General features: G+C 46.7%; 2 protein-coding genes across 3 annotated transcripts in view; one reads left to right on the top strand and one right to left on the bottom strand.

Annotated features, from left to right (window-relative positions):
- The window catches only part of CDK2AP1 (cyclin dependent kinase 2 associated protein 1), a 54,962-nt gene extending 36,975 nt beyond the window's left edge, over positions 1-17,987 (top strand). Inside the window, exons 3-4 of the mRNA XM_063964510.1 lie at positions 8,913-9,039; positions 17,040-17,987. Of these exons, the coding sequence (XP_063820580.1) occupies positions 8,913-9,039; positions 17,040-17,107 (195 nt within the window). The 3' untranslated portion in view covers positions 17,108-17,987. The remainder of the gene's footprint in view (positions 1-8,912; positions 9,040-17,039) is intronic.
- Positions 17,988-19,548: 1,561 nt separating this feature from the next.
- MTRFR (mitochondrial translation release factor in rescue) overlaps positions 19,549-25,598 on the bottom strand; it is a 62,348-nt gene continuing 56,298 nt past the window's right edge. For both annotated transcript variants that reach the window (XM_063964509.1, XM_063964508.1), the window contains one exon: positions 19,549-20,422. In XM_063964509.1, coding sequence (XP_063820579.1) covers positions 20,207-20,422 — 216 coding nt within the window. In that variant the 3' untranslated portion in view covers positions 19,549-20,206. The remainder of the gene's footprint in view (positions 20,423-25,598) is intronic.

A 25,598-nucleotide genomic window follows, 5' to 3' on the forward strand; every position in this document is an offset into this window, starting at 1 on the left:
TTGTATGTAGAAATGGTTTTATGACAGAAACAATCTCAATATTGCATGCATTATCATATTAACATAGGAATGAAAATGTACACTGTTAAAAACATTTAACACCTTTGTTATATTTAAAAAAAAAAGTTTTATTTTACAAAGTACCTATTGCCTACACACAAAGGAAGCATTCATTTATGGATAGTTATGCAGACCGCCAGATATCTGCCTGCCGTATGTGTAGGTGACAGGTGCTCTTTGTAACTCAATATGGCACACCACTACAGGGTGTTGAAATTATTACCATTTGCTAAATCATTTAAACAAAAATCTATTTTTTTATTTTTTTTGCAACAACTATCTTTATTGGAACTATTACATTATGGTAATTTAGGCTTAAGTCAACAAAGGAATTAGGCTAGCAAAAAAGCGGTTCTCGGACAAGCTGACAAACGATCTCTCCACCAATGACCCCGTATCTGTATGGAAAGGAATGCAATCCATAACCAACTATAGGAAAACATCAAAGTCCACCGCCATGCACCAAGACCTTGCAGATGAACTGAACCACTTTTATTGCAGGTTCGCAAAAGAAGTCCCCTGCAACACAAACAATCACCTCTACGATGCCCCGAACACCGACGGCCAACCCCAGGCACTGCAAGTCACCCAAGAAGAGGTGGAGGCATTGTTCAAAAGGACCAAAACCAGGAAAGCTCCGGGTCCTGACGGAGTGTCACCATCTGCCCTAAGAGCATGTGCGGGTCAGCTCGCCCCCATATTCACCAAGATCTTCAATAAATCGCTGGAGCTACAGAAAGTCCCTTCCTGCCTCAAAAGGTCTACTATAGTCCCGGTCCCCAAGAAACCCACCATCACGAACCTGAACGACTACAGGCCGATAGCACTGACGTCTGTGGTCATGAAAACGTTCGAGCGTCTGGTTTTGAATCACCTGAAAACTGTGACTGGCCCCCAACTGGACCCCCTGCAGTTCGCCTATCGCTCGAATCGGTGTGTCGAGGATGCAGTCAACCTGGGCCTGCACTACATTCTACAGCACCTAGACATTCCCGGTACCTACGCGAGGGTCCTGTTTGTCGATTTCAGCTCGGCCTTCAATACAATCGTCCCCAGCATCCTCCACCCCAAATTACTTCGCCTAGGGGTCCCAGAAGCTACCTGTTCCTGGATAATAGACGTCCTGACAGATAGGACACAGGTGGTGAAAGCGGGGGAATTCACCTCTCAAGCGCGGTCCATCAGTACAGGGGCCCCTCAGGGCTGTGTCCTCTCACCCCTGCTCTTCTCCCTGTACACAAATGACTGTACCTCAGAGGCGCAATCAGTAAGGATCATCAAATTCGCAGATGACACCACCGTCATCGGCCTCATCAAGGATGGGGACGAATCGGCCTATAGACGGGAAGTAGACCGGCTGGCTCAGTGGTGCATCCACAACAACCTTGACCTCAACCCCCTCAAAACTGTCGAGATGATAGTGGACTTCAGGAAGAAGTCATCTAGTGCACCTCCGCTAACGATTGCTGACAGTGTGGTATCGCTAGTGGACTCCTTCAAGTTTCTAGGGACCACAATCTCCAGGGACCTTAAATGGGGGTCCAACACTGACGCCACTGTTGGGAAAGCGCAGCAGAGGTTGTTCTTCCTCAGGCAACTAAGGAAGTTCAACATCCCACAGAAGCTCCTGCTCCTCTTCTACTCCGCGATTGTGGAGTCGGTACTGTGCTCCTCGATACTCGTATGGTACAGCTCCGCCAGCGCGAGGGACATATGCAGGCTCCAAAAGGTGGTCAGAACCGCAGAGAAGATCATCGGGGCCGACCTTCCCTCAGTCCAGGACCTGTACATGTCCAGAGCTAAAAAGCGGGCAATGAAGATAGTAAAAGACCAGCTACACCCCGGCCACAGCATGTTTAACTTGCTTCCTTCAGGCAGGCGTTACAGGGCTGTCCCCGCCAGATCCACCAGAAGCCTCAAAAGTTTCTTTCCCCAAGCTGTCCGCCTGCTGAACTCCTGAACATTGACTGACTAGACGTACATGTAACTCACTTGTGTCCCTACGGTATACCTATCTGTGTAACTTTACTTGCCACACACACACACACACACACACACACACACACACACACACACACACACACACACACACACACACACACACACACACCTGCTTACCTGTTACCTACTTGGCTGTTGTATAGCAAACCGAAGACAAATTCCTAGTATACGTAAGTATACCTGGCCAATAAAGCTGATTCTGATGGAAGTACTATTAATCAAGGATTGCTCTGGATGTTTGCCTGACCATTTTAGTCTATTAGTAAGGTATAAGCAGCCTTTACATAACTTACCTTACTTTTTTTTTTTACATTTGTTTTTCTCTATGGTTTTACATAACTAAATAATACTCCTTTTACACAGCCACTAAAAACCTGTGTTATTGCCCGGGAGTGGCTCTGTGTTAAAGGTTAACCCGGGTCCACTTACCGGGGAATCCAACCCGGTCAGCTTGCAGAGTTGGTCCTGGGAAGGATCCGGGTTGCAGTGCAGTGTGAACTGGTTAGCCGGGTCGATGCAACCTGGGACCCGTTCACTGCATAGATAAGGGCCGGCACTTGAAGATCATTTAATCTCCAAGCGCCACCTCCGCCCGTCATTGGTGGCATCACCAACCTAGCAATATGCCGGTACGGGGCGCTGCCTGAAAGGGGTCATTTGACAGTCGCACCCAGGAAGCACCCCGTGTACATCTCCCGAGTCCAACCTATCTTTTTAGTATAAAAGCAATACAGGTTGAGTATCCCTTATCCAAAATGCTTGGGACCAGAGGTATTTTGGATATCGGATTATTCCGTATTTTGGAATAATTGCATACCATAATGAGATGATGGCGATGGGACCTAAGTCTAAGCACAGAATACATTTATGTTTCATATAAACCTTATACACACAGTCTGAAGGTCATTTTTACCAAAAAATTGTTTTACTTTGTGCATTAAACAAAGTGTGTGTACAGTCACACAATTCATTTGTTTCATATACACCTTATACACACACAGCCTGAAGGTCATTTAATACAATATTTTTAATAACTTTGTGTATTAAACAAAGTTTGTGAACATTAAGCCATCAGAAAACAAAGGTTTCACTATCTCACTCTCACTCAAAAAAGTCCGTATTTCGGAATATTTGGATATGGGACACTCAACCTGTATAAGTAATTATTTGACAATTCATGTAATTAGGTTTTATCCTAGTTTACCACAGGGTTTCTTTATTGGCGTTTGTGTCATGTAAACAAAAAGTAAGGTAGCTTTCACTCGTATCAACAATAAAAACATGTATGTTTCTCTAACGTCCTAAGTGGATGCTGGTGACTCCGTAAGGACCATGGGGAATAGCGGCTCCGCAGGAGACTGGGCACATCTAAAGAAAGCTTTAGGACTATCTGGTGTGCACTGGCTCCTCCCCCTATGACCCTCCTCCAAGCCTCAGTTAGATCTCTGTGCCCGAACGAGAAGGGTGCACACTAGGGGCTCTCCTGAGCTTCTTAGTGAAAGTTTTAGTTTAGGTTTTTTATTTTCAGTGAGACCTGCTGGCAACAGGCTCACTGCATCGAGGGACTAAGGGGAGAAGAAGCGAACTCACCTGCGTGCAGAGTGGATTGGGCTTCTTAGGCTACTGGACATTAGCTCCAGAGGGACGATCACAGGCCCAGCTTGGATGGGTCCCAGAGCCGCGCCGCCGGCCCCCTTACAGAGCCAGAAGGCAGAAGAGGTCCGGAAAATCGGCTGCAGAAGACGTCCTGTCTTCAACAAGGTAGCGCACAGCACTGCAGCTGTGCGCCATTGCTCTCAGCACACTTCACACTCCGGTCACTGAGGGTGCAGGGCGCTGGGGGGGGGGCGCCCTGAGACGCAATAAAAAACACCTTGGATGGCAAAAAAATGCATCACATATAGCTCCTGGGCTATATGGATGCATTTAATCCCTGCCAGAATACACAGAAAAACGGGAAGATAAGGCCGCCGAGAAGGGGGCGGAGCCTATCTCCTCAGCACACTGGCGCCATTTTCCCTCCAGCTCCGTTGGAGGGAAGCTCCATAAGGTTATCCCTGTATATATATAGCGCTCTGGTGTGTGCTGGCAAACTCTCCCTCTGTCTCCCCAAAGGGCTAGTGGGGTCCTGTTCTCTATCAGAGCATTCCCTGTGTGTGTGTGCTGTATGTCGGTACTTTTGTGTCGACATGTATGAGGAGAAAAATGATGTGGAGACGGAGCAGATTGCCTGTAATAGTGATGTCACCCCCTAGGGGGTCGACACCTGAGTGGATGAACTGTTGGAAGAAATTACGTGACAGTGTCAGCTCTGTATAAAAGACAGTGGTTGACATGAGACAGCCGGCTACTCAGCTTGTGCCTGTCCAGACGTCTCATAGGCCGTCAGGGGCTCTAAAGCGCCCGTTACCTCAGATGGCAGATATAGACGCCGACACGGATACTGACTCCAGTGTCGACGGTGAAGAGACAAATGTGACTTCCAGTAGGGCCACACGTTACATGATTGAGGCAATGAAAAATGTTTTACACATTTCTGATAATACGAGTACCACCAAAAAGGGGTATTATGTTCGGTGAGGAAAAACTACCTGTAGTTTTCCTGAATCTGAGAAATTAAATGAGGTGTGTGATGATGCGTGGGTTTCCCCCGATAACAACTGATAATTTCTAAAATGTTATTGGCATTATATCCTTTCCCGCCAGAGGTTAGGGTGCGTTGGGAAACACCCCCTAGGGTGGATAAACGCTCACACGCTTGTAAGGGCTCTAACCTCTCCTGAGATGGCCGCCCTTAAGGATCCTGCTGATAGAAAGCAGGAGGGTATCCTAAAATGTATTTACACACATACTGGTGTTATACTGCGACCAGCAATCGCCTCAGCCTGGATGTGCAGTGCTGGGTCGGCGTGGTCGGATTCCCTGACTGAAAATATTGATACCCTAGATAGGGACAGTATATTTTTGCCTATAGAGCATTTGAAAGATGCATTTCTATATATGCGTGATGCACAGCGGAATATTTGCCGACTGGCATCAAGAGTAAGTGCGTTGTCCATTTCTACCAGTAGAGGGTTATGGACACGTCAGTGGTCAGGTGATGCGTATTCCAAATGGCATTTGGAAGTATTGCCTTATTAAGGGGAGGAGTTATTTGGGGTCGGTCTTTTAGACCTGGTGGCCACGGCAACAGCTGGGAAATCCACGTTTGTACCCCAGGTCGCCTCTCAACATGAGAAGACGCCGTATTATCAGGCGCAGTCTTTTCGTGGACAAGCGGGCAAAAGGTTCCTCATTTCTGCCCCGTGACAGAGGGAGAGGAAAAAGGCTGCAGAAATCAGCCAGTTCCCAGGAACAGAAACCCTCTCCCGCCTCTGCCAAGCCCTCAGTATACGCTGGGGCTTTACAAGCAGAATCAGGCACGGTGGGGGGCCCGTCTCAATGAATTTCAGCGCGCAGTGGGCTCACTCGCAAGTAGACCCCTGATATCTCAGGGGTACAAATTAGAATTTGAGACGTCTCCCCCTCGCCGTTTCCTAAAGTCGGCTTTACCGATGTCTCCTTCTGACAGGGAGACAGTTTTGGAAGCCATTCACAAGCTGTATTCCCAGCAGGTGATAATCAAGATACCCCTCCTGCAACAGGGAACGGGGTATTATTCCACACTGTGGTGGTACCGAAGCCGGACGGCTCGGTGAGACCGATTCTAAATCTAAAATCTTTGAACACTTACATACAGAGGTTCAAATTCAAGATTGAGTCACTCAGAGCAGTGATTGCGAACCTGGAAGAAGGGGACTACATGATGTCTCAGGACATCAAGGATGCTTACCTTCATGTCAAAATTTACCCTTCTCACCAAGGGTACCTCAGGTTTATGGTACAGAACTGTCACTATCAGTTCAGACGCTGCCGTATGGATGGTCCACGGCACCCCGGGTCTTTACCAAGGTAATGGCCGAAATGATGATATTCCTTTGAAGGAAGGGAATTTTAGTTATCCCTTACTTGGACAATTCCCTGATAAGGGTAAGATCCAGGGAACAGTTGGAGGTCGGTGTAGCACTATCTCAGGTAGTGTTGCGGCAGCACGATTGGATTCTCAATATTCCAAAATCGCAGCTGGTTCCGACGACTTGTCTTCTGTTCCTAGGGATGATCCTGGACACAGTCCAGAAAAAGGTGTTTCTCCCGGAGGAGAAAGCCAGGGAGTTATCCGAGCTAGTCAGGAACCTCCTAAAACCGAGCCAAGTCTCAGTGCATCAATGCACAAGGGTTCTGGGTAAAATGGTGGCTTCCTACGAAGCAATCCCATTCGGCAGATTCCACGCAAGAACTTTCCAGTGGGACCTGCTGGACAAATGGTCCGGGTCGCATCTTCAGATGCATCAGCGGATAACCCTGTCACCAAGGACAAGGGTGTCCCTCCTGTGGTGGTTGCAGAGTGCTCATCTTCTAGAGGGCCGCAGATTCGGCATTCAGGACTGGGTCCTGGTGACCACGGATGCCAGCCTGCGAGGCTGGGGAGCAGTCACACAGGGAAGGAATATCCAGGGCTTATGGTCAAGCCTGGAGAACTCACTTCACTTAAATATCCTGAAGCTAAGGGACATTTACAATGCTCTAAGCTTAGCAAGACCTCTGCTTCAAGGTCAGCCGGTGTTGATCCAGTCGGACAACATCACGGCAGTCACCCACGTAAACAGACAGGGTGGCACAAGAAGCAGGAGGGCAATGGCAGAAGCTGCAAGGATTCTTCGCTGGGCGGAAAATCATGTGATAGCACTGTCGGCAGTATTCATTCCGGGAGTGGACAACTGGGAAGCAGACTTCCTCAGCACGACCTCCACCCGGGAGAGTGGGGACTTCACCCAGAAGTCTTCCACATGATTATAAACCGTTGGGAAAAAATCGACAGGTATTGCGCCAGGTCCAGGGACCCTCTGGCAATAGCTGTAGACGCTCTGGTAACACCGTGGGTGTACCAGTCAGGGTATGTGTTCCCTCCTCTGCCTCTCATACCCAAGGTACTGAGATTGATAAGATGGAGAGGAGTAAGCACTATATTCGTGGCTCCGGATTGGCCAAGAAGGACTTGGTAACCGGAACTTCAAGAGATGCTCACGGAGGATCCGTGGCCTCTACCTCTAAGAAGGGACCTGCTCCAGCAAGGACCCTGTCTGTTCCAAGACTTACCGCGGCTGCGTTTGACGGCATGGCGGTTGAACGCCGGATCCTGAAGGAAAAAAGGCATTCCGGATGAAGTCATCCCTATCCTGATCAAAGCCAGGAAGGATGTAACCGCAAAAACATTATCACCGCAATTGGCGAAAATATGTTGCGTGGTGCGAGGCCAGTAAGGCCCGACGGAGGAAATTCAACTGGGTCGATTCCTACATTTCCTGCAAACAGGAGTGTCTATGGGCCTGAAATTATGGTCCATTAAGGTTCAAATTTCGGCCCTGTCAGTTTTCTTCCAAAAAGAACTAGCTTCAGTCCCTGAAGTTCAGACGTTTGTAAAAGGGGTACTGCATATACAGCCTCCTTTTGTGCCTCCAGTGGCACTTTGGGATCTCAATGTAGTTTTGGGTTCCAAAAGTCACATTGGTTTGAACCACTTAAATCTGTGGAGTTAAAATATCTCACATGGAAAGTGGTCATGCTGTTGGCCCTGGCCTGGCCCAGGCGCGTGTCAGAATTGGCGGCTTTATCCTAAAAAAGCCCTTATCTGATTTTCCATTCGGACAGGGCGGAATTGAGGACTCGTCCTAAGTTTCTCCCTAAGGTGGTTTCAGCGTTTCACCTGAACCAACCTATTTGTGGTGCCTGCGGCTACTAGGGACTTGGAGGACTCCAAGTTGCTAAACGTTGTCAGGGCCCTGAAAATATATGTTTCCAGGACGGCTGGAGTCAGGAAATCTGACTCGCTGTTTATCCTGTATGCACCCAACAAGCTGGGTGCTCCTGCTTCTAAGCAGACTATTGCTCGTTGGATTTGTAGTACAATTCAGCTTGCACATTCTGCCACAGCCAAAAATCTGTAAATGCCCACTCCACAAGGAAGGTGGGCTCATCTTGGGCGGCTGCCCGAGGGGTCTCGGCTTTACAACTTTGCCGAGCAGCTACTTGGTCAGGAGCAAATACGTTTGTAAAATTCTACAAAATTGATATCCTGGCTGAGGAGGACCTGGAGTTCTCTCATTCGGTGCTGCAGAGTCATCCGCACTCTCCCGCCCGTTTGGGAGCTTTGGTATAATCCCCATGGTCCTTACGGAGTCCCCAGCATCCACTGAGGACGTTAGAGAAAATAAGAATTTACTTACCGATAATTCTATTTCTCATAGTCCGTAGTGGATGCTGGGCGCCCATCCCAAGTGCGGATTGTCTGCAATACTGGTACTTAGTTATTGTTACCAAAAAATCGGGTTATTGCTGTAGTGAGCCATATTTTCTAGAGGCTCCTCTGTTATCATGCTGTTAACTGGGTTCAGATCACAAGTTGTACGGTGTGATTGGTGTGGCTGGTATGAGTCTTACCCGGGATTCAAAATCCTTCCTTATTGTGTACGCTCGTCCGGGCACAGTATCCTAACTGAGGCTTGGAGGAGGGTCATAGGGGGAGGAGCCAGTGCACACCAGATAGTCCTAAAGCTTTCTTTAGATGTGCCCAGTCTCCTGCGGAGCCGCTATTCCCCATGGTCCTTACGGAGTCCCCAGCATCCACTACGGACTATGAGAAATAGAATCTTTTTACAATCTAATAGCTATTTATGGGATTAATGTGCATTGCAGGAATAATATACTATGTGTTTTCTCAGCTTTGTCACCTTCTGTTTCCTATATTGTTTTAGGGTACTACTAGTAATCAAGTACCCCAAAGCAAGTACGCAGAACTTCTTGTCATCATAGAGGAGCTGGGTAAAGAAATTAGACCAACTTATGCAGGCAGTAAAAGCGCAATGGAGAGACTAAAGCGAGGTAAGGATGTGCTATAACACAAGAGTTACTAAGTTCTATATATTAAGTTTCCATTTCTATTTTAAGAACACCGGCACTTTATTATATTTAAAAGTGGGAGTAGTTATCACAGTTCAATAATGCTTTGTAGCACAGGAAATTGCAACAAGACCCTGAAATCAAGTACCATGCTACCAAGATAACAATTGTTTCATCTGTATTTGCATATTTATTAGAACAATAACAATGCAATTGCTCATTGCTAAAGGGCCCTACACATCACGCGATCCACCGCCGAGCTGCCCGACGGCCGATATGGCAGATGGGCGACCCGGCAGCGGGTGGAGGTGACGGGAAGAATGAAGTTTCTTCACTCCCCCCGTCACCTGGCTCCATAAGAGTGCAAGCTAATATGGACGAGATTGTCCATATTGGCATGCATGTATAAACAACCCGGCACCAACGATGAACAAGCGCGGGGCCGCGCACCGTTGATCGTTGGTGCTTCCACACTGAACAATATGAACGAGTTCTCGTTGATTAATGACCGAGAACGTTCATATCGTTCACTGTTATCTGCCAGTGTGTAGGGCCCATTAGAGAAGCCACTTACCGGCATGATATTGCCACACTTGGATTTTTAAACGCCATGTGTTCAGGGACATGATGCTGTGTTGGGGTGTGATGAGGGGAGCACATACAAAACTAGGGTCACCAAGAACTTAGCCAGGTCCTGGTACTAGAGGGCATTGCCAAGTGTGGGGGCATACCATTAGTAATGACTTTAAGACATGTTCTTTTAAAAAGGAAGTTAGCCTTTAAAGCTGTCTTTAAGCATAACATCTTGATGATTGACATCTTAAAATAAATTTTGACAAAAGGGCTATTAGGTATATGCAACATTAAAAAATATACTAATTATATAACTGAGTTTTGGGTGTGCATTTATTTATTGATTTGTTTGTTTAAATAAAATGACAAATGCTAACCACTCATTTATTTTGGTGAACTTTACTGGACATTATAGTTTGTTCTTTTGGTTGACTCCAGTGCTATGAGTTTTTTGTCATTATCAAGGGGCAGTTTCCTTTAGAAAATTCTTTTCTCTAACGTCCTAGTGGATGCTGGGGACTCCGTCAGGACCATGGGGAATAGCGGCTCCGCAGGAGACAGGGCACAAAAGCAAGCTTTTAGGATCACATGGTGTGTACTGGCTCCTCCCCCTATGACCCTCCTCCAAGCCTCAGTTAGGTTTTTGTGCCCGTCCGAGAGGGTGCAATCTAGGTGGCTCTCCTAAAGAGCTGTTTAGAAAAGTTTTTTTTTTTAGGTTTCAATCTCAGTGATTCCTGCTGGCAACAGGATCACTGCATCGAGGGACTTAGGGGAGAGATTTCCAACTCACCTGCGTGCAGGATGGATTGGAGTCTTAGGCTACTGGACACTTAGCTCCAGAGGGAGTCGGAACACAGGTCAGCCCGGAGCCGCGCCGCCGATCCCCCTTACAGACGCTGAAGAGACGGCAGAACGGAGGTCCGGAAAACAGGCGGCAGAAGACTCCACAGTCTTCATGAAGGTAGCGCACAGCACTGCAGCTGTGCGCCATTGTTGTCACACGGCTCACTGACTCAGTCACGGAGGGTGCAGGGCGCTGCTGGGGGCGCCCTGGGCAGCAATATAATTACCTTTAGTGGCAAAATAAATACATCACATATAGCCATTAAGGCTATATGTATGTATTTTAACCCAGGCCAGTTTATTAAAAACCGGGAGAAGAAGCCCGCCGGAAAAGGGGCGGAGCTTATTCTCCTCAGCACTCAGCGCCATTTTCCTGCTCAGCTCCGCTGGTGAGGAAGGCTCCCAGGACTCTCCCCTGCACTGCACTACAGAAACAGGGTAACAAAGAGAAGGGGGGCATAAATTGGCGATATATATATATATTAAGAGCGCATATATAGTAAACAACACCTTCTAGGGTTGTTTATATACATTTATAGCGCTTTTGGTGTGTGCTGGCAAACTCTCCCTCTGTCTCCCCAAAGGGCTAGTGGGTCCTGTCCTCTATCAGAGCATTCCCTATGTGTGTGCTGTATGTCGGTACGTGTGTGTCGACATGTATGAGGAAAATATTGGTGAGGAGGCGGAGCAAATTGCCTGTAATGGTGATGTCACTCTCTAGGGAGTCGACACCGGAATGGATGGCTTATTTATGGAAATTACGTGACAATGTCAACACGCTGCAAGCCGGTTGACGACCTGAGAGGGCCGGCGAACAAATTAGTATCTGTCCAGGCGTCTCAAACACCGTCAGGGGCTGTAAAATGCCCATTTACCTCAGTCGGTCGACACAGACCCAGACACGGACACTGATTTCAGTGTCGACGGTGAAGAAACAAACGTATTTTCTTTTAGGGCCACACGTTAAGGGCAATGAAGGAGGTGTTACATATTTCTGATACTCCAAGTACCACAAAAAAGGGTATTATGTGTGAGGTGAAAAAACTACCTGTAGTTTTTCCTGAATCAGATAAATTAAATGAAGTGTGTGATGATGCGTGGGTTTCCCCCGATAGAAAATTATTGGCGGTATACCCTTTCCCGCCAGAAGTTAAGGCGCGGTGGGAAACACCCCTCAGGGTGGATAAGGCGCTCACACGCTTATCAGAACAAGTGGCGGTACCATCTACGGATAGGGCCGTACTTAAGGAGCCAGCTGATAGGAGGCTGAAAAATATCCTAAAAAGTATACACACACATGCTGGTGTTATACTGCGACCAGCGATCGCCTCAGCCTGGATGTGCAGAGCTGAGGTGGCTTGGTCAGATTCCCTGACTAAAAATACTGATACCTTTGACAGGGACAGTATTTTATTGACTATAGAGCATTTAAAGGATGCATTTCTATATATGCGAGATGCGCAGAGGGATATTTGCACTCTGGCATCAAGAGTAAATGCGATGTCCATATCTGCAAGAAGATGTTTATGGACACGACAGTGGTCAGGTGATGCAGATTCCAAACGGCACAAAGATGTATTGCCGTATAAAGGGGAGGAGTTATTTGGGGTCGGTCCATGGGACCTGGTGGCCAGGGCAACTGCTGGAAAATCCACCGTTTTTTACCCTAAGTCACATCTCTGCAGAAAAAGACACCGTCTTTTCAGCCTCAGTCCTTTCGTCCCTATAAGAGTCATATCTGCCCAGGGATAGAGGAAAGGGAAGAAGACTGCAGCAGGCAGCCCATTCCCAGGAACAGAAGCCCTCCACCGCTTCTACCAAGTTCTCAGCATGACGCTGGGACCGTACAGGACCCCTGGATCCTACAAGTAGTATCCAAGGGGTACAGATTGGAATGTCGAGAGGTTTCCCCCCTCGCAAGTTCCTGTAGTCTGCTGTACCAATGTCTCCCTCCGACAGGGAGGCAGTATTGAAAACAATTCACAAGCTGTATTCCCAGCAGGTGATAATAAAATTACCCCTCCGACAACAAGGAAAGGGGTATTACTCCACACTATATGGTGGTACTGAAGGCTAGGTGAGACCTATTCTAAATCTGAAAAATTTGAACACTTACAAGGGTTCAAATCCAGATAGAGTCACTCAGAGCAGTGATAGCAAAGAACAAGGGGACTATATGGTGTCCCGGGACATCAGGGATGCTTACCTCCATGTCCCAAAATTTGCCTTTTCTCACCAAGGGTACCTCAAGTTCGTGGTACAGAACTGTCTATCAGTTTCAAGACGATGCCGTTGGATTGTCCAAGGCACCCCGGGGTCCTTACCAAGGTAATGACCGAAAGGAGGATTCGTCTTCAAAGAAAATGGACGACCTCCTGATAAGAACAAGGTCCAGAGAACAGTTGGAGGTCGGAGTAGCACTATCTCAAGTAGTTCTACGACAGCACGGGTGGATTCTAAATATTCCAAAACCGCAGTTGTTCCGACGACACGTCTGCTGGTCCTAAGGATGATTTTGGACACAGTCCAGGAAAAGGTGTTTCTCCCAGAGGAGAAAGCCAGGGAGTTATCCGAGCTAATCGGGATCCTCCTAAAACCAGGAAAAGTGTCAGTGCATCATTGCACAAGAGTCCTGGTAAAAAATGGTGGCTTATTACGAAGCGCTTCCATTCGGCAGATTTCACGCAAGAACTCTTCAGTGGGATCTGCTGGACAAATGGTCCGGATCGCATCTTCAGATGCATCAGCGGATAACCCTATATCCAAGGACAAGGGTGTCTCTCCTGTGGTGATTACAGAGTGCTCATCTTCTAGAGGGCCGCAGATTCGGCATTCAGGATTGGATGCTCGTGACCACGGAGGCCAGCCTGAGAGGCTGGGGAGCAGTCACACAAGGAGTGTGATCAAGTCTGGAGAATTCTCTCCACATAAATATACTGGAGCTAAGAGCAAATTTATAATGCTCTAAGCTTAGCAAGACCTCTGCTTCAAGGTCAGCCGGTATTGATCCAGTGGGATAACATCACGGCAGTCGCCCACGTAAACAGAAAGGGCGGCACAAGAAGCAGGAGGGCAGTGGCAAAACTGCAAGGATTTTTCGCTAGGCGGAAAATCATGTGATAGCACTGTCAGCAGTGTTCATTCCGGGAGTGGACGACTGGGAAGCAGACTTCCTCAGCAGGCACGACCTCCACCCGGGAGAGTGGGAACTTCATCGGGAAGTTTTCCGCATGATTGGGAACCGTTGGGAAAGACCAAAGGTGGACATGATGGCGTCCCGCCCGAACAAAAAATGGGACAGGTATTGCGCCAGGTCACGAGACCTTCAGGCGATAGCTGTGGACGTCCTGGTAACACCGTGGGTGTAACAGTCGGTGTATGTGTTCCCTCCTCTGCTTCTCATAACCAAGGTATTGAGAATTAAAAGACATAGAGGAGTAAGAACTATACTCGTGGCTCCGGATTGGCCAAGAGGGACTTGGTAACCGGAACTTCAAGAGATGCTCACAGAGGACTAATGGCCTCGGGAGCTAAGAAGGGATTTGCTTTCAGCAAGTACCATGTCTGTTCCAAGAGGAACCGTGGCATCGGCCTTTAAGAAAGGACCTGCTCCAGCAGGGACCTTGTCTGTTCCAAGACTTACCGCGACTGCGTTTGACGGCATGGCGGTTTGAACGCCGGATCCTAAGGGAAAAGGCATTCCGGAAGAGGTCATACCTACCCTGGTCAAAGCCAGGAAGGAGGTGACCGCACAACGTTATCACCACATGTGGTAAAAATATGTTGCGTGGGTGAGGCCAGGAAGGCCCCACGAAAAAATTTCAACTAGGTCGATTTCTGCACTTCCTGCAAACAGGAGTGTCTATGAGCCTCAAATTGGGGTCCATTAAGGTTCAAGTTTCGGCCCTATAGATTTTCTTCCAAAAAAGAATTGGCTTCAGTTCCTGAAGTCCAGACGTTTGTCAAGGGAGTATTGCATATACAGCCCTTGTGTGCCTCCAGTGGCACCGTGGGATCTCAACGTAGTGTTGGGATTCCTCAAAATCATATTGGTTTGAACCACTCAAATCTGTGGATTTGAAATATCTCACATGGAAAGTGACCATGCTGTTGGCCCTGGCCTCGGCCAGGCGATTGTCAAAATTGGCGGCTTTGTCTTACAAAAGCCCATATTTGATTTTCCATTCGGACAGGGCAGAACTGCGGACTCGTCCCCAGTTTCTTCCTAAGGTGGTGTCAGCGTTTCACCTGAAACAACCTATTGTGGTGCCTGCGGCTACTAGGGACTTGGAGGACTCCAAGTTGCTAGACGTTGTCAGGGCCCTGAAAATATATATATATATATATATATATATATATATAATTCCAGGACGGCTGGAGTCAGAAAGTCTGACTTGCTGTTTATATTGTAGGCACCCAAAAAGCTGGGTGCTCCTGCTTCTAAGCAGACTATTGCTCGTTGGATTTGTAGTACAATTCAGCTTGCACATTCTGTGGCAGGCCTGCCACAGCCAAAATATGTAAATGCCCATTCCACAAGGAAGGTGGGCTCATCTTGGGCGGCTGCCCGAGGGGTCTCGGCTTTACAACTTTGCCGAGCAGCTACTTGGTCAGGGGCAAACACGTTTGCTAAATTCTACAAATTTGATACCCTGGCTGAGGAGGACCTGGAGTTCTCTCATTCGGTGCTGCAGAGTCATCCGCACTCTCCCGCCCGTTTGGGAGCTTTGGTATAATCCCCATGGTCCTGACGGAGTCCCCAGCATCCACTAGGACGTTAGAGAAAATAAGATTTTACTTACCGATAAATCTATTTCTCATAGTCCGTAGTGGATGCTGGGCGCCCATCCCAAGTGTGGATTGTCTGCATTACTTGTACATAGTTATTGTTACAAAAAAATCGGGTTATTATTGTTGTGAGCCATCTTTTTTAGAGGCTACTTCATTGTTATCATACTGTTAACTGGGTTCAAATCACAAGTTGTACGGTGTGATTGGTGTGGCTGGTATGAGTCTTACCCGGGATTCAAGATCCTTCCTTATTGTGTACGCTCGTCCGGGCACAGTACCTAACTGAGGCTTGGAGGAGGGTCATAGGGGGAGGAGCCAGTACACACCATGTGATCCTAAAAGCTTGCTTTTGTGCCCTGTCTCCTGCGGAGCCGCTATTCCCCATGGTCCTGACGGAGTCCCCAGCATCCACTACGGACTATGAGAAATAGATTTATCGGTAAGTAAAATCTTATTTTAATACTATGGGCCTAATTCAGACTTGATCGCAACAGCAAGCTTTTTTCTCTAATGGTCAAAACCAAGGGCCTAATTCTGAGTTGATCGCAGCAGCAAATATTTTAGCAGTTGGGAAAAACCATTTGCACTGCAGGTGTGGTAGATATAACATTTGCAGAGAGTTAGATTTGGGTGGGGTGTGTTCAAACTGAAATCTAAATTGCAGTGTTAAAATAAAGCAGCCAGTATTTACCCTGCACAGAAACAAAATAACCCACCCAAATCTAACTCTCTCTGCAAATGTTATATCTGCCCCACCTGCAGTGCACATGGTTTTGCCCAACTGCTAAAAAATTTCCTGCTGCGATCAACTCAGAATTACCCCCCATGTGCAGTGCAGGTGGGGCAGGTGTAACATGTGCAGAGAGAGTTAGATTTGGGTGGAGTGTGTTCAAACTGAAATCTAAATTGCAGTGTAAAAATAAAGCAGCCAGTATTTACCCTGCACAGAAACAATATAAGCCACCCAAATCTAACTCTCTCTACACGTCGTATCTGCTCCACCCGCAGTGCAACATGGTTTTGCCCATTAGAAAAAGATTTATGTACTAAGCTGCCCAGTTACATGACAATGGGCTCAATTCAATACAGCAGGGATTGAATAGCGCCAGGAGGGAGCTCCCGGAGCTATTCAATTCAGTCTGTCGTCATCCCCGGCTAGAGTATTTCTTTGAGCAGAAATCCAACAAAATTTAGGTCCGTGATGCTGTTTTGTGCCGCAGCGTGGACAAAACAGCATCACTGTGGGCACTTTAGATGGAGAATGCTCATTCTCACACCTAAACACCCTGTTTAGTCTGCGAGTTACGGGCATTCTTCAGCTTAGCATGGCGCTGAATTGAATAGCTCCCTCCCTTCAGTCGCTATACAATCCGCTGCATTGAATTGAGCCCATTGATTGGAAATGCCACAGCTGTTTCACACCAATATGAATGTCTGCAGCAATGATAATTAGCACTGAAACTTTTATACTTAATATGTTGGAATAGTGAATCAGAGGCATGACTCAGTTGGAGCCAAAAGGGCACTCCATGTGTACAGCTGTGCACATCGGAGCCATCTTTGTGGAGACCCCATTTTGTCCACAATGGTGGAAGAGGAAACCACGGAAGGAGCTCCACTATCTAGGAAGGGCAGGACAGATCTTTTAGTGGACATGTCTTAACTAATATAACCAGAAAAGGATATTCAGATCTACAGCCATAAGAAATACTGATATAACTGGATTTTGCTGAACCTTTTTCATATCTTGCTAATAAAACATAATTTTTCCTCAGGAATTATTCACGCAAGAGGTTTGGTACGAGAATGTTTGGCTGAGACAGAGCGCAACGCCAGATCCTAGCTATGCCAAATCCCACCTTCTCTGAAGCATACAAAGCTATTTCCGGATTTTATAAACCTTCAGGGCAGTCTTTCTAAATATTTAGCCAGTGGGGATCACATAACTTTTTGTGATTTCACTCATGTACTGTAAAGCTGCTAAACACAAGATGCAATTTTTATTACAAAACAGAATTTCCATATATAATAAAGTAGTGTAGACTCTTTCTAAGAGTCCAAGGGAATTCCTGAGACCTTGCATCATAAGCTACAATATATTTTGTTTATCTTTCTTGTACATTAATATCCAGGTTCTACCAACTTTTATGCATTAGAACTAAATGCTTAATAACTTGTGATGGTTTTACAAGAAGAATGCATGTTTTCCTTTGTTAATAAGTTTCTGTAATTAACTAAAGTAATGCAATCCCGTATTACTCTTAAAAAAATAAATCAACTTCCAGTACTTTAAGACCTTGACATTTGTATATACAATTAGGAAATCAGTCTGGAGTTATTTAAGTCTTAAGTTCAGATCTGTCACTGACATTTGATGTTGCTACAGCATCTGAAATAAAGTGACTTTTTCCCCCCCAAAAACAATTAATGACATGATATACCATTGACAATTTATACTCAGTTTTGTTTTAAGAGGTTTGTATCATTGACCTATGCATCTGCATGTCTGTAAATGCTTTGCTAACCATTCAACATGCATGTGTTCCTTGACTTGAAAAGGGCACAATTACTTTTCTATAGGTGGATTTACAGATCTAACTTATGGTTATTAATACTTATTCATATTAGGCTGTAAGTGTCGGTGGAGAAAAATGACGGAGTCTAACTATTTGCATCTTTGTATGTATTTATTACTTGATGTAATAAAGCTTATTTTCACTAACGATTTGAATTAATGTATTCTGGTTTTACATATATTTCACAATGTTTATCAGTATTTAGATAAGGTTCTGCCCTCATAATAAATCTCAATTTAAAAAATGTTTCTTTGCGGGCAAGTCAATTTGTGGGTATTTTATTTCCCAGGCTAAATACACCATGAGCTATTCAATTACTTCCCACGACTAGTCCCAAGGCTGCACTTATTGCAGATTTGTGTTTGTACCCTCCTGAGGTGCGAGCAGAAATCTGCATTAAGTAGAGCTTCGGTGCTAACCGTGACCAGACAGCTGCATCACACCTGGCACTTCGCCCGTGAGCTGCAACGTCATACAGATAATCCCGGGCACTATCGCAGGGAAAAGTGTCTGTTGAGGGAAGTAATTGAATAGCTCCCGGACACCTAGCCTGGGAGCTAAATTCCATCAAATGAATTGAATTGCTGACAAAACCTGGCCAGTTAATAATGCCTGTTACATAACAATTTACTACAGAGTTACAAATGTCTACATAAGCGAACCAGTTATAATGGACCATTATTAATAGGTTCATACCTAACATCTCGGTATAATCGTAGCATTTTAGTAACATAAGTGAAACTAAATGGTTTTGCATACACAATTAAAAATTGAAGAGCATAATTTAAGGAAACTATTCCAATTGCTTCAAAGAGATTTCATGCCTACCTGTAGAGTCAGTGTGATACACTAAAGAGCCCTTGCCTGCCAGGTGTAACCCAAGAAAACTACACAGAAGAGAGAGCGAAAAAAAACAAAACCACAGGCTGTCACGATTTCACAGTAGATAAATGGATTTGTTTTACCAGTTAAGATCGATATACAGCCAGTTAACAAGGACATGGAGTCTAATGTACCAATGGTATTCAATTAGCTGCAACTGGCACGCAGGTCGCAGCCCTTTCAGGTGGTTCCTAGCATTGCAGTCTGGAGAGCGGTCACATCGCAGAGCTCATTACGTGGAGCTCAAGCATATGAGCAAAAATATTAAGATTAAAGGAGTGTGGTTTACAAGCTGAGGTCATACACAGGAACAAAGGATAAGAGCCAAGGGATGTAAGGATAAACAGCTTAGAGATACGTAGATCTGTTAGTAGTGGATGCACAGTACTGCTAGAGTCTAGACTAGGTGAGCAGCCTAATACTCTAGCAACTATCTCTTCTTAGAGTCCGGGTTTTATAGGCACAGCATTCAAACCTGACGCCCACAATTATGTCATCAATCGCCTGACCGCAGGTATAAATATTGAACAGAGCCGCGGCCCCATCCCTGTACAGAACATCAAAGCCGATAAAGGAAACAGATAGGAGTCAGTGGAACGAAGCCCCAGGAGACAGCACTAGGTACTTGCTAAAGCCCACCATGTCTGTCAAGCTGATTTAATCCATAGATAGGTGCCAAAATGATGGGGAAACCACTACACAATGAATACAACCCGTTCGAACACTCATTGGCCATGAACTAGCCAACATAGTACTTACTCATTAGTATATTGTCTTTAAGAATGATCAAATCTTCCACAAGACCAAGGAGAATGCATTAGTCTGATTATATTTAAATATATTTATTAAAACGGTTTATAAGAAAAAACACAAAAAACAAACTAAATACAGTACACTCTTTTAGGAGAGCACCAATATAATATGGAGTAAGCCAGTATATATATAGATATATATAATATAGATATTGGCTGCGGCGGGTTGCCAGCATCGGCAAGTGTATACACACTTGCCGATGCCGTCGGGGAAGGGAGCGACGGCCATGCTCTATCTTTAGCATGGCCGTTGTTAACGAGGACCTCCCTCATCTGTACATGTTCAGACGAGGGAGGGCATTTGTTAACGATGCGCAACATTGAGTGTACACACTAGACAAGATTGTAAAAGATCTCGCTCAGATTGGCCCTTCTGAGCGAGATCTTTTACTTTCTCGTCTAGTGTGTATGGGCTTTAAGATACTTTTACAGTAATGGCATTCCAATGATATTTCACTATTTTCACTTCTCTCTAACAGAAATACCTGGGCCAAAAACCCCCCACTATCTTTTCAATAAACATATTCTTTCTAACCACCTTAAAATAGGTGTCTCTGTATTAGATCAAAGTATGATCTGCAACAGTAATCAAAGTTTTTACACAAGACAGAGATCTCATGTTGTGGGAGACCAGTCCATTCATTATATGCACACCTGTGGTTACAAGATCTATTATTCCTTGCTTTCTAAGTGCTGCATCTCTTTGAAATGTTTTTTCTTTTCTAAATTGTCCTTGGCTTTTTTCCTTTTTTCTTGTTTTTTTCTTTCTGCCTCTTCTTTGTGCTTGTGGATATCACTACTTTCTCCTTTATAGAAAACATCAATTTTTCCTTGAAGAATTCTTCTTGCTCTTATCCTGTTGATCTCCACTGATCTGGTTTGGTGACACTGGAGGTAAAATATAAAAATAATTTTCTTTCATTTCACCAGGCAACATTACTACCTCTATATCAAAAGCTCTATAGAAACTCATCTAATGTAAATTCACAGAGAAAAAGGTAATAAAATGATTAGCAGATAAATGCACAGAAAAAGGAAGCTGTCACCTGCATACTGTGGTAGCTGAACCAATACACAAGAGCATGTACACTATCCATATATATATCGGGTGCTTTTGAGGGAGTAAAATACTGTAAATACTGTGCGCCCACCAGTACAAAAAACACCTCTCTAAATTTGCCTTCTCCATCTCACTGGTTCATCAACGTCTGCCCAACTCCTCATATTTTCGCATCACCAAAGATACCATAATTTCTTCCCTCATATTTATTTTAATGCAGGGTTTAATCTAGAGTGCAGTTCTACACAATTTGTGCATTTCTAAGAACATCCTGCTTATATCTACAAAGAAAATAATTCCCTACAATCAGGGTAAAGTACATACTCCTCTGACTTGCAGATATTTTGACTGGATTTAGGATGATTTACCGGCATCGGACGGCCGTTGCTCAGTATACCTATGCCGGCATCCCGACAATTGAAATACCGACGGGTGAGCTATCCTATCTATGTGCTCCGCTCTCCACTACCCCTCTCCCTTTGGTGCCTAAACCTACCCCCCCCCCCCCCCCCCCCGTTCCCACAGCCTAAACCTAACCCTCCGCCTTTAGTGCCTAAACCTGACCACCCCCTAGTGAGGCTCCCCCCCGCTCTTCAGCCTAACCCTAACCTCTCCCCTCCCACAGCCTAACTCTAACCTCCCAGGCTGGTGCCTACTATACCAAACCCCCATCCCTAAATCTAACCCTCCCACTATACTCACGGTCAGGATGCCAGCTGTCTGGGATTCCGCTGTCGGTGTCCTGACCTTTCCGGGATTCCGGCATCGGTGTTGTGGCAGGTGTCGAGATTCCGGCGTCGGTATTCCGATTGACAGGATACCGACAGCAGGCATCTTGACCCCCCCCCCCCCCCAAAAAAAAAAAAAAACAACCACCTGTGCTTCAAATGCCAGGTAAAAGCTGGGTTCTCCACCTCTTTCTGTGTGAAAGTGGTATTAAGTAGCTAATATTTTTTCTCTAACGTCCTAGTGGATGCTGGGAACTCCGTAAGGACCATGGGGAATAGCGGGCTCCGAAGGAGGCTGGGCACTCTAGAAAGATCTTAGACTACCTGGTGTGCACTGGCTCCTCCCACTATGACCCTCCTCCAAGCCTCAGTTAGATTTCGTGCCCGGCCGAGGTTGGATGCACACTAGGGGCTCTCCTGAGCTCTTAGAAAGTTATAGTCTTAGAATTTTTTTTTTTTTTCAGTGAGACCTGCTGGCAACAGGCTCACTGCAGCGAGGGACTAAGGGGAGAAGAAGCGAACTCGCCTGCTTGCAGCCGGATTGGGCTTCTTAGGCTACTGGACACCATTAGCTCCAGAGGGATCGACCGCAGGCCCAGCCTTGATGTTCGGTCCCGGAGCCGCGCCGCCGTCCCCCTTACAGAGCCAGAAGCAGGAAGATGGTCCGGAAAATCGGCGGCATGAAGACATCCTGTCTTCACCAAGGTAGCGCACAGCACTGCAGCTGTGCGCCATTGCTCCTCATACACACTTCACACTCCGGTCACTGAGGGTGCAGAGCGCTGGGGGGGGGGCGCTCTGAGGCAGCAATAAAAACACCTTGGCTGGCTAAAATACCTCAATATATAGCCCCTGGGGCTATATATGAGGTAAATACCCCTGCCAGAATCCCAAAATAAGCGGGAGAATAGGCCGCGAAAAAGGGGCGGAGCCTATCTCCTCAGCACACTGGCGCCATTTTTCCCTCACAGCTCGGCTGGAAGGAAGCTCCCTGGCTCTTCCCTGCATTTCTACAATACAGTAAGAGGGAAAAAGAGAGGGGGGGCACTAAATTGGCACTGTATACAGTATAAGCAGCTATTAGGGACATAACTCAGTTAGTCCCTGTATATATATAGCGCTCTGGTGTGTGCTGGCATACTCTTACTCTGTCCCCCCAAAGGGCTTTTGTGGGTCCTGTCCTCTATTTGAGCATTCCCTGTGTGTGTGGAGTGTGTCGGTACGGCTGTGTCGACATGTTTGAGGAGGATAATGATGTGGAGGGGGAGCAGATGCCTTTAGCAGAGATGTCACCCCCTGCGGGGCAGACACCGGAGTGGATGGTATTATGGCAAGAAATGAGTGCACGTATAGACTCCTTACATAAAAAATTTGACGACATGCCGACTGTGGGACAGCCGAGTCTTCAGCTCGTGCCGGTCCAAGGGTCTCAAAAGTCATCAGGGGCTCTAAAACGCCCGTTATCTCAGGTGGCACAAGTAGATGTCGACACGGATACTGACGCCAGTGTCGACGACGATGAGTCAAATTTAATGCCCGTTAAGGCCATTCGCTGCATGATTGAGGCAATGAAAGAGGTGTTAAATATTTCTGATTTACATCCAGGTACCACAAAAAAGGGTATTATGTTTGGGGAGAAAAAACTACCTGTAGTTTTTCCCCCGTCAGATGAATTAAATGAAGTGTGTGAAGAAGCGTGGGCTTCCCCTGATAAGAAATTGGTGATTCCTAAGAAATTACTAATGGCGTTCCCTTTCCCGCCAGAGGATAGGTTACGTTGGGAAACACCCCCGAGGGTGGATAAAGCGCTCACACGTTTGTCAAAAAAGGTGGCACTACCGTCCCAGGATACGGCCGCCCTTAAGGAACCTGCTGATAGAAGGCAGGAGGCGATCCTGAAGTCTGTATATACACACTCAGGCATTATACTCAGACCAGCAATTGCGTCAGCTTGGATGTGCAGTGCTGCCGCTGCATGGTCAGATAACCTGTCAGAAAATATTGACACACTAGACAGAGACACGATCCTGTTAACAATTGACCATATCAAAGACTCAGTCTTATACATGAGAGATGCACAGAGGGAAATCTGCCGGCTGGCATCTAAAGTAAGTGCACTATCTATCTCTGCTAGGAGATGCTTATGGACTCGCCAGTGGACTGGAGATGCAGATTCCAAAAGGCACATGGAAGTTTTGCCTTATAAAGGGGAGGAATTATTTGGGGATGGTCTCTCCGACCTAGTTTCCACAGCAACGTCTGGGAAGTCAGCATTTTTACCCCATGTCCCCTCACAGCCTAAGAAGGCGCCATTTTATCAGGTTCAGTCCTTTCGATCCCAGAAAAATAAGCGGGGAAAAGGAGGGTCTTTTCTGTCTAGAGGCAGAGGCAGGGGAAAAAGGCTGCAGCAAACAGCAGGTTCCCAGGAACAAAAGTCCTCCCCCGCTTCCTCTTCCAAGTCCGCCGCATGACGGTGGGGCTTCACAAGCGGAGCCAGGTACGGTGGGGGCCCGCCTCAGGAATTTCAGCGATCAGTGGGTTCGCTCACAGGTAGATCCCTGGATCCTTCAAATAGTATCTCAGGGATACAGGCTGGAATTCGAGGCGATTCCACCCCGCCGTTTCCTAAAATCCGCCTTGCCGATTGCTCCCTCAGACAGGGAGGCAGTGCTAGCGGCAATTCACAAGCTGTATTCCCAGCAGGTGATAATCAAGGTACCCCTACTTCAACAAGGCCGGGGTTACTATTCCACACTATTTGTGGTACCGAAACCGGACGGTTCGGTGAGACCCATTCTAAATTTGAAGTCCTTGAACACATACATAAAAAAATTCAAGTTCAAGATGGAATCGCTCAGGGCGGTTATTGCAAGCCTGGACGAGGGGGATTACATGGTATCCCTGGACATCAAGGATGCTTACCTGCATGTCCCCATTTACAATTCTCACCAGGAGTACCTCAGATTTGTGGTACAGGATTGCCATTACCAATTCCAGACGCTGCCGTTTGGACTCTCCACGGCACCGAGGGTATTTACCAAGGTTATGGCGGAAATGATGATACTCCTTCGAAAAAAGGGAGTTTTAATTATCCCATACTTGGACGATCTCCTAATAAAGGCACGATCCAAGGAACAGTTGTTAGTGGGAGTAGCACTATCTCAGGAAGTGCTGAGCCAGCACGGTTGGATTCTGAATATCCCAAAGTCACAGCTGGTCCCCACGACACGTCTAATGTTCCTGGGAATGATTCTGGACACGGCCCAGAAAAAAGTGTTTCTCCCGGAGGAGAAAGCCAGGGAGTTGTCTTCTCTAGTCAGAGACCTCCTAAAACCAAAACAGGTATCGGTGCATCACTGCACGCGGGTCCTGGGAAAGATGGTAGCTTCTTACGAAGCAATTCCATTCGGCAGGTTCCATGCCAGAATCTTTCAGTGGAACCTGTTGGACAAGTGGTCCGGATCGCATCTTCAGATGCATCGTTTAATAACCCTGTCTCCACGAACCAGGGTGTCTCTTCTGTGGTGGCTGAACAGTGCTCATCTTCTGGAGGGCCGCAGATTCGGCATACAGGACTGGGTCCTGGTGACCACGGATGCCAGCCTACGGGGCTGGGGGGCAGTCACAAAGGGAAGAAATTTCCAGGGACTATGGTCAAGTCAGGAGACTGCCCTTCACATAAATATTCTGGAACTAAGGGCCATTTACAATGCCCTAAGTCAAGCAAAATCCCTGCTTCTACACCAGCCGGTGCTGATCCAGTCAGACAACATCACGGCAGTCGCCCATGTGAATCGACAAGGCGGCACAAGAAGCAGGACAGCGATGGCAGAAGCCACAAAAATTCTCCGATGGGCGGAGAATCATGTACTAGCACTGTCAGCAGTGTTCATCCCGGGAGTGGACAACTGGGAAGCAGACTTTCTCAGCAGGCACGACCTCCACCCGGGAGAGTGGGGACTTCATCCAGAAGTCTTCAAAATGATTGTAAATCAATGGGGTCGTCCACAGGTGGACATGATGGCGTCCCGCATAAACAAAAAACTAGAGAAGTATTGCGCCAGGTCAAGAGACCCTCAGGCGATAGCGGTGGACGCCCTAGTGACACCGTGGGTGTACCGGTCAGTATATGTGTTCCCTCCTCTACCTCTCATACCAAAGGTACTGAGAATAATAAGAAAGCGAGGAGTAAACACAATTCTCGTGGTTCCGGATTGGCCAAAAAGAGCGTGGTACCCGGAACTTCAAGAGATGATCTCAGAGGACCCTTGGTCCC

The sequence above is a fragment of the Pseudophryne corroboree genome, chromosome 1 (genome assembly GCF_028390025.1).
Source record: "Pseudophryne corroboree isolate aPseCor3 chromosome 1, aPseCor3.hap2, whole genome shotgun sequence".
NCBI classification, from domain to species: Eukaryota; Metazoa; Chordata; class Amphibia; order Anura; family Myobatrachidae; genus Pseudophryne; species Pseudophryne corroboree.